General features: G+C 38.6%; 1 protein-coding gene across 1 annotated transcript in view; it reads right to left on the minus strand.

Annotated features, from left to right (window-relative positions):
- Positions 1–14,090, minus strand: part of dgkb (diacylglycerol kinase, beta) — a 260,736-nt gene that overhangs the window by 41,256 nt on the left and 205,390 nt on the right. The window contains 1 exon segment of the mRNA XM_062062705.1: positions 13,785–13,980. Coding sequence (XP_061918689.1) covers positions 13,785–13,980 — 196 coding nt within the window.

The raw sequence follows: 14,090 nt of genomic DNA on the forward strand, positions 1-14,090 counted from the left end.
AATGAGAGGGAAAGCGGATAATTGCGGTGACAAGTGCAAAACCATAGTTCATTAAATTTACGTCAGCAGGCGGTTTAACTCAGGCCCAAATAGTTTACTGCCTAAGCGGGCTGCTATAGAAGTGCAGGCTAAATCAGTGACATAGAAAGCAGAAAATTGCAGTGACAAGTGTAAAAACCATAGTTAACAAAATGTATGTCAACAGGTAGGTTAGTTCATGCATGACTAGTTTGCTGCCTAAACGGCTCTCATGGAAATGCAGAATAAGTCAAAGCAATAGAAAGCAGACAAATGGAGGAGGTTATATATTTGCCAATGTCTTTTAGTTAGTTAGGTCGATAGTTAGCAACATAGTTCAAAACGTTGAGGGCTAATTTTGAATAAACTTGCAGGAAATGTCAGGCCCGACTAGTTTGCCGCCTAAACAGCTTTGTATGAGTACAAATGCAGAATAAATCAATGAAAGGGAATGCGGACAATTGCAGTGAAAAGTGAAAAACCAGGCCCTAATAGTGTACAAACAAGAATGACAAACACATTTCGGGAGAACATCCGCACCGCAACACAACATAAACACAACAGAACAAATACCCAGAACCCCTTGCAGCACTAACTCTTCCGGGACGCTACAATATACACCCCCCGCTACCCCCTACCCCCCAACACCTCAACCCCCCCCCCCCCCCCACCCCGCCCACCTCAACCTCCTCATGCTCTCTCAGGGAGAGCATGTCCCAAATTCCAAGCTGCTGTTTTGAGGCATGTTAAAAAAAATAATGCACTTTGTGACTTCAATAATAAATATGGCAGTGCCATGTTGGCATTTTTTTCAATAACTTGAGTTGATTTATTTTGGGAAAACCTTGTTACATTGTTTAATGCATCCAACGGGGCATCACAACAAAATTAGGCATAATAATGTGTTAATTCCACGACTGTATATATCGGTATCGGTTGATATCGGAATTGGTAATTAAGAGTTGGACAATATCGGAATATCGGATATCGGCAAAAAAGCCATTATCGGACATCTCTAGTAAAAAACATACTTGATGTCAACAAGCAGGTTAGTTCAGGCTCGACTACATTGTTGCCTTAACAGGCAGCCACATAAAAGTCCACAAAACAATCAGATAGCAAGTGGACTTTTAGTGTGGGACCATAGTCAACACAATTTTTTACCACAGAAGGCAGGGGTTATTCAGGTCCATTATTGCAAAGTTGAAGCTTAGTGCGGGACCTTCGTGAACTAAAGTTACGACGAGCAAATTTAATTCTGCTTTGTGGCCTAGACGGGCTGCCACAGAAGTCAAAACACGCTAATGGAAATGATGCAACGAAAACAAAAACGTATATTCATGGGAAATCTGAAAATAGAAATACCACAAATAGAGACGATAAGTAATGATAGGTAATATCTCGGCATCTTGGGAGCGCCTCATTAATGTACCACATTGGGTGTCACCACTCAAGTATGTGTTACTTTGTTTATTTAGCCTCGTGAATCATCCTATTCAATCTATCGATTGTGAATCAATCAATTCATTCAAACGTGAGGAGGTTAGCTCAGAGCCTTTGCTTTCAAGACATGGCAGATCAACTTTGACTTGATGCGGGAAGAAACACATTGCACTCCAGCACCATCGACAAAAGAAGCTTGAGGATGAGCTGCTGTGGTCCAACGAGCGACAGTTTGATGGCGGGGGACGACAAGACAGTGACGCACAAGTCAGACTAAGGGGAAATGGCGGGAGGCGGAACGCCGGGGCCCGTCCTCCAATGAGCGCTTCACGGGACTTGTCTCGGGGCATCAGTCCCGTGGAGGAGACACCTTCCCTTGCAAAAACTCACTCCCATTGTAAATAATTCACTTCGCAGCCATTCCCTTCCACCTGAGGGGCTTGTCTCCTGGCGTCACCAGCAGGATGATTTAACTGCTCCCGAAAGGTCAGGTTTTTTTTCTCCCCCCTCAGCCACTCAACCAAGCACCCACCCACAGAATAAATCCCTGCCAACGGTTCGATCCACGGCCGTGCTCGACCGCGCCCCCTCTGGGCTAATGGGCTTCTGTGTTTACTTTTAAATACGCCATAAGCTCAAAGCCAGGCTTCTCCCACATGGCGCACACACACCTCTACGACAGGATGTAACGGTCTCAGGCTGTGAATCACACAATCAGCCCAACAGGGCGCAAACACATGTTTTGCAAGGTGATTATTTGTACAGAAACAAAACTTTGCATCAACTAAACTGGCGTTTCTAAACCTATTGTTTGGCCCCAAGCGCCCCCTAGAGTGCCAACCAAAAAACATCTGTTTCTCAGCTATGGGCCGTATGGGTACTCAGTTGTTATACACTTTTCCACTACTTGTGGCAGTAATGACAATATCAAACAAACAAAAGAAGTCTGGAGTTAAAATTGTAGAGAAGTTTCTTAAGCGCAAAAATTATGACTACGCTCCAGGCCACTGAGAGGCATTAGAAAATGGATGGCTGGATATATTATTATTACTTATTATTCATTGTATTAAATTAAAATGTTTTAGGAGTTTGTTCTTCTGCAGTTTATTTGATTGGTGTTTATTTTTGTAGTCAGTACAACCTCCTTGATAATATTATATCTGATTAACACATAGTTTCATATCATTTGACAAGGTCCATCCTCTTCAACTGAAAGTAGGTTGGATGTATCTATTGAATATGCATAAAAACATTAGATGACTAATTCAGTGGTATTATTTGAGTGGGGCCCCGGGCCAATTTGTCGTTGAACTAAACCAGGGGTGTCCAAACTTTTTCCACTGAGGGCCGCACATTGAAAAATCAAAGCTAGCAGGGGCCATTTTGATATTTTTTATTTTAAAAACCAATACAATATATGTATAAAAAATATACATTGAGGCTTCCACTCAGGCTTGATCCTGGGGACCCCAAAGAGTTTTGGTCCAAAGAATATAAAAAATGTGTCATTATTTAGTATTATTATTTGTGTTATTATTCAAGTTTTTAAATCTCTAGATCAACATTAAGTCTGTCAATATAACATTTTTTAAAGATTTAAATTGTATGCTCTTTTTGTCAAAGAAAACCCTTTTTTTAATGAAAAAAACACAAAATATGCAATATTTTCACCCAATAAAATTTTTAAGTGGGATATTTGAGATTATATAATAATTGGAGCCTTAAAAAGGTCAATAACTCATAACACCATTGATTCATTATTATTTTTTGAGCAATGACACTTAAAAACTAATCACACTAAAATTGTAGGGGATCCAAAAGGGTCCTACTCATTAAAGTGTTAAAAAATAAATTATAATTTATTTATTTTTTTTACTGTTTGCTTTTAACACAATAATCTCGAGATCAACTCCAGATCTATCTGTCAATTATAAGTTTTATTGTTGTTTATGTTTTTTGTTTGTTCGTCGTAGGCCCTTATTTAAAAAAAAAAAACAGCTCGTTTTTTTACATGGCAAACACAAAATATGCAACATTTTCCCCAAAAAATATCTCAAAATATTTACTGTGACGTAATTGGAGCCTTGAATAAGTCAATAATTCATAATGACATTGATTTTGATTCATTATTATTTTTTAAAGAAAGAAACAGCCTACATGGCAGCTTTGTGTGATTAGAATATACATTGCTACATTTTCTTGTTACATTTCACCTGTTTGCTCTTTAAATACCACTTTTAATGTTTTTTATTTTTTTCAATCGTATTTTTAAAATGTGCCGTGGGGCCGTTAAAAAATGCCCTGCGGGCCGCAAATGGCCCCCTGGCCGCACTTTGGACACCCCTGAACTAAACAATATGTCAGATTACATTAGGCCCTTTTCCACCGCATGGACTTTTACGGGAACTTTCCCATTTATCCGGGTGAATAAAGTTCCCCCGGTATTTCCACCAAAAACTACCCGAGTAGATTTAGTTCTTCAGGAACCTTTCAGAGTTCCAGCCTGCTCGGTGGGACTTTTGGAAGGTAGCCGGAACACTATCAAAGGTGGGCTGTGCTGTCGAACGCTGATTGGTTGAACACAGTTATTTTCAAACACACGACCGCCATTAGAATATGTGCGGTGACTTGTTTATTTCTTATTTCTTGTGTAAAGGCCTACTGAAATGAATTTTTTTTATTTAAACGGGGATAGCAGATCTTTTCTATGTGTCATACTTGATCATTTCGCGATATTGCCATATTTTTGCTGAAAGGATTTAGTATAGAACAACGACGATAAAGATTGCAACTTTTGGTATCTGATAAAAAAAAAGGCTTGCCCCTACCGGAAGTAGCGTGACGTAGTCAGTTGAACATATACGCAAAGTTCCCTATTGTTTACAATGATGGCCGCATGAAGTGAGAGAGATTCGGACCGAGAAAGCGACAATTTCCCCATTAATTTGAGCGAGGATGAAAGATTTGTGGATGAGTAAAGTGCAAGTGAAGGACTAGTGGGGAGTTGAAGCTATTCAGATAGGGAAGATGCTGTGAGAGCCGGGGGTGACCTGATATTCAGCTGGGAATGACTACAACAGTAAATAAACACAAGACATATATATACTCTATTAGCCACAACACAACCAGGCTTATATTTAATATGCCACAAATTAATCCTGCATAAAAACACCTACGTGTTTGTTATGCTAGCTCCTAGCTCCTCTGCTAGCTCCTAGCTCCATAGAACACGCCAATACAATTCAAACACCTGATCAACACACACAATCACTCAGCCCAAAAGACCGTTCACCTAACCCAAGGTTCATAAAGCTTATATATTTTTAAAAAGTTACGTACGTGACGCGCACATACGGTCAAGCTATCAAATGTTTAGCAGCCAAGGCTGCATACTCACGGTACCTGATATTCAGCTGGGAATGACTACAACAGTAAATAAACACAAGACATATATATACTCTATTAGCCACAACACAACCAGGCTTATATTTAATATGCCACAAATTAATCCTGCATAAAAACACCTGCGTGTTTGTTATGCTAGCTCCTAGCTCCTATGCTAGCTCCTAGCTCCATAGAACACACCAATACAATTCAAACACCTGATCAACACACACAATCACTCAGCCCAAAAGACCGTTCACCTAACCCAAGGTTCATAAAGCTTATATATTTTAAAAAAGTTACGTACATACGCAAAAAAAAGTTGCGCACATACGGTCAAGCGATCAAATGTTTAGAAGCCAAAGCTGCATACTCACAGTAGCACGTCTGCGTCTTTGTCATTCAAATCAAAGTAATCCTGGTAAGAGTCTGTGTTGTCCCAGTTCTCTACAGGCGTCTGTGTATCGAAGTCAAAAGTCCTCCTGGTTAGAGTCTCTGTTATCCGAGTTCTTCCATCTTGACTGCATCTTTCGGGAATGTAAACAAAGAAGCGCCGGCTGTGTACTGTTGTTGCTGACTACGTTCGAAAAATACGTCCATTTCGCACCGACAACTTTCTTCTTTGCTTGCTCAGCTTCTTTCTCCATAATGCAATGAACATGATTGCAACAGATTCACGAACACAGATGTCCAGAATACTGTGGAATTATGAAATGAAAACAGAGCTTTTTCGTATTGGCTTCAATGTGGAAGGCATACCCGTGTTCCCCGGGCTACGTCACGCGCATACGTCATCCTCAGAGGCGTTTCGAACCGGAAGTTTAGCGGCAAATTTAAAATGTCACTTTATAAGTTAACCCGGCCGTATTGGCATGTGTTATAATGTTAAGATTTCATCATTGATATATAAACTATCAGACTGCGTGGTCGGTAGTAGTGGGTTTCAGTAGGCCTTTTCTTATTTCTTGTGTATTCCTATTACAACAAACTTGGCAATGTACAGAAAGAAGAATGAAAGGAACTTTCGAAATGCAGGAACTTTTGTGGGGCATCTTTGTGCTGAAGAATGCTGATCAGTGGAACTATCTTGGAATGTTTTTACTCTGCTGTAGTCTTTAAACTATATGCAGTTTATTATTGGTTTTTTTTCACAAAATTCATTTCGATAAGCGAAGCTACGAGAAGTGGACGCACACTTTTAAACGTATTTACATAATATAAAGCCGGACTCGAAGCAACAACCTCAGCTGCTTACTACTCTGACTTTGTGGGATAAATGTTAAATAAAGGAGGCAGTACACGAGTGGAACGAAGGTAAATAACATCAAATATTAACTATTTACTGTACATTATTACATGTTGTAAAAGTAGTCAGTGACACTCCATTTGTGTAGTTATTAGCCTCAACCAGTGAACAGAATGCTAATGCTAAAAAGCTAGCACTAAAGTCGATGTGTTTGATAAACGCTGATATTTATTATTTATTTATTGTTATTTACACTTGAAATGGACCAAAAGGAGTCACCTGACTATAATGAATTCATCATTTACCGTGAGGACGACTTTCTGACTGTTAGACATTGTGGACTGACTTTTTATAAACTTTTATTTTTTAAATCATATCGTTTTGTATTTTGTTTTTATGTGTTTCATTTACTTACAAGGCGTACCCCATGGTTTACAGAAGAAACTAGAGCTCTTAAAATATCATGTAGAGAGCTGGAACGGAAATGGCCCGCGACTAAACTTAAGGTTTTCCCTCAAGCATGGAGTGATAGTTTAATAACTTATAAACGCATGCTTACCTTAGCTAAAGCTAATTACTACTCAAATCTCATCCCCCTCAACAAAAACAATACTAAATATTTGTTCAGTACAGTAGCATCGCCAAACCAACAAGGGACTCCTACCAGTAGCTTCACCCACTCGGCAGATGACTTTATGAATTTCTTTAATAAGACAATTTAACTCATTAGAAAGGTGATTAAAGACAATGCATCCCAGCATACGACGGATATTGCCCTCCAAAACAGTCTCTCTCTTTTTGATGAAAAAACAGAGGAACTCCTATGGCGTGTAAATGGGATAAAACAAACAACATGTTTACTTGACCCACTTTCTGGGAAACTTATCAAGGAACTGTTTGTAATATTAGGACCATCAGTGCTAAATATTATAAACTTATCACTTTCTTATGGCACTGTTCCCCTAGCATTCAAAAAAGTGGTTATTCATCCTCTGCTCAAAAGACCTAACCTCGATCCTGACCTCATGGTAAACTACCGGCCGGTGTCCCACCTTCCGTTTATTTTGAAAATCCTCCAAGAAATTGTTGCACAGCAGCTAAATGAACACTTAGCGTCTAACAATCTCTGTGAACCTTTTCAATCCGGTTTCAGGGCAAATCACTCTATGGAGACAGCCCTCGCAAAAATGACTAATGATCTATTGCTAACGATAAATGCTGATGCGTCATCCATGTTGCTGCTACTTGATCTTAACACTGCTTTCGATACCGTTGATCATAATATTTTATTAGAGCATATCAAAACACGTATTGGTATGTCAGACTTAGCCTTGTCTTGGTTTAACTCCTATCTTACTGACAGGATGCAGTGCGTCTCCCATAACAATGTGACCTCGGACTATGTTAAGGTAACGTGCAGAGTTCCCCAGGGTTCGGTTCTTGGCCCTGCACTCTTTAGTATTTACATGCTGCCGCTAGGTGACATCATACGCAAATACGGTGTTAGCTTTCACTGTTATGCTGTTGACACCCAACTGTACATGCTCCTAAAGCTGACCAACACACAGGATTGTAGTCATTTGGAGGCGTGTCTTAATGAAATTAAACAATGGATGTCTGCTAACTTTTTGCAACTCAACACTAAGAAAACGGAAATGCTTATTATCGGTCCTGCTAGACACCGACATCTATTTAATAATACCACCTTAACATTTGACAACCAAACAATTACACAAAGCGACTCGGTAAAGAATCTGGGTATTATCTTCGACCCAACTCTCTCGTTTGAGTCACACATTAAGAGTGTTATTAAAACGACCTTCTTTCATCTCCGTAATATCGCTAAATTTTGTTCCATTTTGTCCACTAGCGACGCTGAGATCATTATTCATGCGTTCGTTACATTTCCTCTCGATTACTGTAACGTATTATTTTCGGGTCTCCCTATGTCTAGCATTAAAAGATTACAGTTGGTACAAAATGCGGCTGCTAGACTTTTGACAAGAACAAGAAAGTTTGATCATATTACGCCTATACTGGCTCACCTGCACTGGCTTCCTGTGCACTTAAGATGTGACTTTAAGGTTTTACTACTTACGTATAAAATACTACACGGTCTAGCTCCATCCTATCTTGCTTATTGTATTGTACCATATGTCCCGGCAAGAAATCTGCGTTCAAAGAACTCCGGCTTATTAGTGATTCCCAGAGTCCAAAAAAAGTCTGCGGGCTATAGAGCGTTTTCTGTTCGGGCTCCAGTACTATGGAATGCCCTACAGTTAGAGATGCTACCTCAGTAAAAACATATGTCCCATCTTAAAACTAATTTGTATATTCTAGCCTTTAAATAGACCCCCCTTTTATACCAGTTGATCTGCCGTTTCTTTTCTGCTCTGCCCCCCTCTCCTTCGTGGAGATTCAGTGACCACAGATGAAGCGCTAGCTGTCCAAAGTCAGGACACAGGGTGGACCACTCATCTGTGCATCAGTTGGGGACGTCTCTGCGCTGCTGACTTATCTCCACTCAAGATGATCTCCTGCAGGCCCCACTATGGACTGGACTCTCACACTATTATGTTAGATCCAATATAGACTGGACTCTCACACTATTATGCTAGATCTACTCGACGTCCATTGCAACGGTCGCCCAGGAGGGGGGTCCCCACATCTGCGGTCCCCTCCAAGGTTTCTCATTGTCATCCCATTGGGTTGAGTTTTTTCTTGCCCTGATGTGGGATCTGAGACGAGGATGTCGTTGTGGCTTGTGCAGCACTTTGAGACACTTGTGATTTAGGGCTACATAAGTAAGCTTTGATTGATTGATTGATTGACATTTTTGTAGAAGAACTCTGACCTAATATTGTCTGTTTATTTACATGGCATCAGTGTAGAAATATACTAAACCAATCCTCCATTCGTCATCAGCCTGATTTGTATAAATGACCTTGAACCTTGAAATGCGGTGGAAACACAAAAAACACACTTCCACAGGAAACTTAAGTTCCAGTAACTAGAGTTTCCAGGAAAAAAAGCATATTGTGACAAATGGCAGAGAAATAGGTTGCCATCATGGAGTGTGCTGCCTTTCTGTTCTGCCTTTTTTTAAAGGCCTACTGAAAGCCACTACTACCGACCACGCAGTCTGATAGTTTATATATCAATGATGAAATCTTAACATTGCAACACATGCCAATACGGCCGGGTTAACTTATAAAGTGACATTTTAAAATCCCCGGGAAATATCCGGCTGAAACATCGCGGTATGATGACGTATGCGCGTGACGAAGTCCGAGTAACGGAAGTTATGGTACCCCGTAGAATCCTATACAAAAAGCTCTGTTTTCATTTCATAATTCCACAGTATTCTGGACATCTTTTGCAATTTTTTTAATGAACAATGAAGGCTGCAAAGAAGACAGTTGTAGGTGGGATCAGTGTATTAGCAGCGGACTACAGCAACACAACCAGGAGGACTTTGTTGGAGCGCTAGCCGCGCTAGCCGCCGACCTCACCTTGACTTCCTACGTCTCCGGGCCGCCAAACGCATCGGGTGAAGTCCTTCGTCCTTCTGCCGATCGCTGGAACGCAGGTGAGCACGGGTGTTGATGAGCAAATGAGGGCTGGCTGGCGTAGGTGGAGAGCTAATGTTTTTAGCATAGCTCTGTGCAGTCCGGTTGCTAAGTTAGCTTCAATGGCGTCGTTAGCAGAGCATTGTTAACCTTCGCCAGCCTGGAAAGCATTAACCGTGTATTTACATGTCCACGGTTTAATAGTATTGTTGATTTTCTATCTATACTTCCAGTCAGGGGTTTATTTCTTTTGTTTCTATATGCAGTTAAAGCAAGATGCTATCACGTTAGCTCGTAGCTAAAGCATTTCGCCGATGTATTGTCGTGGAGATAAAAGGCACTGAATGTCCATTTCGCGTTCTCGACTCTCATTTTCAAGAGGATATAGTATCCGAGGTGGTTTAAAATACAAACCTGTGATCTACAATAGAAAAAGGAGAGTGTGAAATCCAATGAGCCAGCTTGTACCTAAGTTACGGTCAGAGCGAAAAAAGATACGTCCATCACTGCCTCTCAAGTCATTCACTGTAACGTTCCTCATCTACGAATCTTTCATCCTCGCTCAAATTAATGGGGTAATCATCACTTTCTCGGTCCGAATCTCTCTCGCTCCATTGTAAACAACGGGGAATTGTGAGGAATCCTAGCTCCTGTGACGTCACGCTACTTCCGGTACAGGCAAGGCTTTTTTTTATCAGCGAGCAAAAGTTGCGAACTTTATCGTCGATTTTCTCTACTAAATCCTTTCAGCAAAAATATGGCAATATCGCGAAATGACCAAGTATGACACATAGAATGGATCTGCTATTCCCGTTTAAATAAAAAAAATCATTTCAGTAGGCCTTTAAGGTGATTAACTAAGCAGGGTATTATGGACAGTGTTGCCATAGCTACTTTGAAAAAGTAATCCGATTACCTATTACAACTTCAAAAAGTAACTTAGTTACTTGACTGATTATTTTATAAATAAGAAAGTTACATTAACATACATGCATGCATCCATCCATCCATCCATCCATTTTCTACTGCTTGTCCCTTATATATATATATATATATATATATATATATATATATATATATATATATATATATATATATATATATATATATATATATATACATACAGTATATATAATATATACTGTATATACGTAATATATATATATTATATACACACACACAAGTAAATGATATACAAATAATCAAATGTCAATAAATTGAAATAGACTGTATCATATAGTGTATGACCTAACTTGTCGTAAACTTTAGTAAAGTTGTGTTTTAACAAATATATAAAACGCCATGCAATTTTAATTCCATTATTGTTTACGTCAGCGACTTATATTCGACGTTTACAAAAAAGTAAATAAATCCACGTGTTACACACGTGGTCGTTGACAGCCACAAATCAAAATAAACATTCACGATACAGCACATAAATAACATTGACAGGTCTAGAACTGCTAAGTTTCGAGGGCAAACGATCGACTCCTTTAGCACTCCATTTAAACTATGAAATTAACCTACATAAGAAGTTGTGTAGCTTGCTACATTTTTTCCCCACAGCCTGTAATTGTTCGTGTTTTCTTTTTTTTTATTCGTTTTCTTACTCGGCATTTTGAGAGCTGCCTGACCTAAATTCACCAAACACCTGACATCAATACTTTTTTAGCAACATTGGGTGCCAGTTCTATGATTAATTACATTGCACGCTGCGTGGAATACAAGTAACATGAGAAGCTACTTGATAAACCATCATCCGAAAAAGATATTTGATGCCATCAAGGCTTAACATCAGTTTGTGAGGTATTTACATAACGAAGGGTGTCAAAAAAATAAATATATAGGTTTTTAGATTACTCGCAATTCTTATTTGAAACAACTCTTAATCGATTAAAAAAAAAATTTAAAAATCGTTTATCTTTTAGTTGTAGTTTTTTTTCCCAATCTGTCCTGTCCAGCCACTGACACAAATCATATTGTTGATGTAGATCAGGGGTGTCCAAAGTGCGGGCCATTTGCGGCCCACAGCTAATTGTTTACCGGCCCGCCACACATTCTGCAAAAATTGCAAAATTCATAATATTGCAAAAATTTTAAAAAACATTTAAAAAAAGTGGAATGAGGTGAAATCTAACAAGAAAAAGTTGCAATGTTGACACAAAGCTGCCATGCACGCTGTTTTTTTTCTTTTGTCTTTGTTTATTTTTCCTTTTTTTGCCATTGCTAAAAAAAAAAAAAAGACTAAAAATCTATTTTATAATGAATTATTAGTTAAAAAATATCACTTTAAAATGTTTTATGTGGAAAAAATATTGCATATATTGTGTGGTTGCCATATAAAAACTTCAAAGTTTTATTCGACAAAAGAGCATAAAAAAACAAAATAATAGTTCAAAGGTAAAATCGACAGATATATCTGAAGTTGATCTCGTAATTTAAGTGTTAAAAGTAAAAAAAAAACTAATAAAAATGTATCACTTTATGAGTGGGGGACCTTTTGGATCCCAAATATATTTAGTAGGATTTTATTTAACTTTTCACTGTGATTACTCAAAAATATTAAAGAATTAAAATCAATGGTGTCCTGCATTATTGATCTTTTAAGGCTCTAATTACTAAATACTGCATATTTCAGTTTTACTATAAAAAACAAAGTTGTCTTTGACAGAAACCCTTTTTTTTTTTTTACTTTATATCAACCTGAAGTTGATATAGAGATTTACTGTAAGCGTTAAATAAAAAATAATAATAATAATTTGACTTATTTTTGACAGTTTAATGACTGAGACCCTTTATAGTCCCCGGGAGCCCTAAAGGTTAAAAAAAAAATAATCCATATATTTTGTTAACGTTTGAAAATGAAAAATATCAAAATTGCCCCCGCATGCTTAAATTTTTCTGTGTACAGTCCTCAGTGGAAAAAGTATGGACACCCCTGATGTAGATGATCATATCTGCTGTACAGATTTACTTTAGAAAAGAGAATTGTTGGATACTTATCTTGTTGCTTTATTTGTATTTCACTTTATTAAATGTTTGGGAAGAATTTTATTAAACAAAACCAGTTTTCTTTTAAGTGATATAGAAATTGATCAAAGCTGTTTATTTTATAGAGGAATGTAGTTAATTATAGAACTGGCATCCAATGTTATTAAAAAAGTATAGATTTTGAATCGAGTATCGTTTTGAATCAAAATTCAATTCTGAATTGAATTGTTACCCCCAAGAATCAAATTGAATCAAATCGTGTGTTGCCCAAAGATTCACAGCCCTGATTATTACAATCGAGTGTTACAATATAAAAAAATGTCCACTGTTTCTTAACAAGGGAAAGTTGACAGACACTAAAGGAAACATTGTTTTACACTTGTCACACTGAATGTTTACATTGTCACTCTACTGTGTAAGTATTCTTTCCTAATTTGCTTAAAACAATGGATGTCCCCGCACAGTTCTTTGCACAAAAATACATGTTTCTAGTAATAAATATGATTAGAACATTTTTAGCAATATGTTTTATCATAAACATTGCTGACACTTCATTTTACACATTAGTTTTTAGTTTTTTTGGACGATACCACAATGATATCGTATCGTGAAATTTCGATAATGTTACATCACTAAAAACTGGAAATTGTTGATATTAGTAATACACTCTACATATAATTATTCAGAAACTGTTTTGCTTGTGCTTTTTATCAGGTTAGTTGTTTGGAAAACCTTTTATGTTAAAATGGGGTAATTCAACTTGCTGCATTTCAGCAGGTATAGCAGCACGGTCCTTTCCTCTTTGGTCATTCATATATTCCCACTGACGGTCACACTTTTGACATAAATGGACTGAGGGGTGTGTCCAACACCTCCCCAAGTCTGCTCCTATTAACTGAGCCTGTCCATGCTGCCCTCGCAGGCCATTAATACGCAAGTGACAGTTCCAAATAGTGACATGGTTTTACCTCCTTGTAGCACAACAAAATCTGCGGGCTGCGATTCACCTTGTCATCGCTGAAATATTCATGCACTTGGGAAAAGTTGGGCAGCAAGTTTGTGCTGGGGTCTGTCCAATAACAGCGAGGACAGAGCGCCCCTATCCTAAGCTGACACAAACTCTCCAAAAGTACCTTGAACTGCAAACATGAGCTCCTTGGGATCGGTCAAAGGTGTCCTTTTATCCTGGCCCTTCTTTCCAGCCTTGCGGTGGCCCCGCCTCTTCCTGCTCTCTCCCCAGAGGTTGGAGCCGCCATGCATGCTGGGAATGTTGAGGATGGCGATGCCCTCTAGGGAGATGCTGCTCAGGTCCAGAGTAACGCCGTCACACTTTTAGAGAGGGTGAAAGCAGGCGAAGGCAATTAAGACACTCACACGTTATAATCATCTGTGCCACCGAGGTTGTGTTTTCATTTGTTAGCAGGTTTGTGCAAAATGAC

Source organism: Entelurus aequoreus, linkage group LG11, assembly GCF_033978785.1.
Source record: "Entelurus aequoreus isolate RoL-2023_Sb linkage group LG11, RoL_Eaeq_v1.1, whole genome shotgun sequence".
Lineage (NCBI taxonomy): Eukaryota > Metazoa > Chordata > Actinopteri > Syngnathiformes > Syngnathidae > Entelurus > Entelurus aequoreus.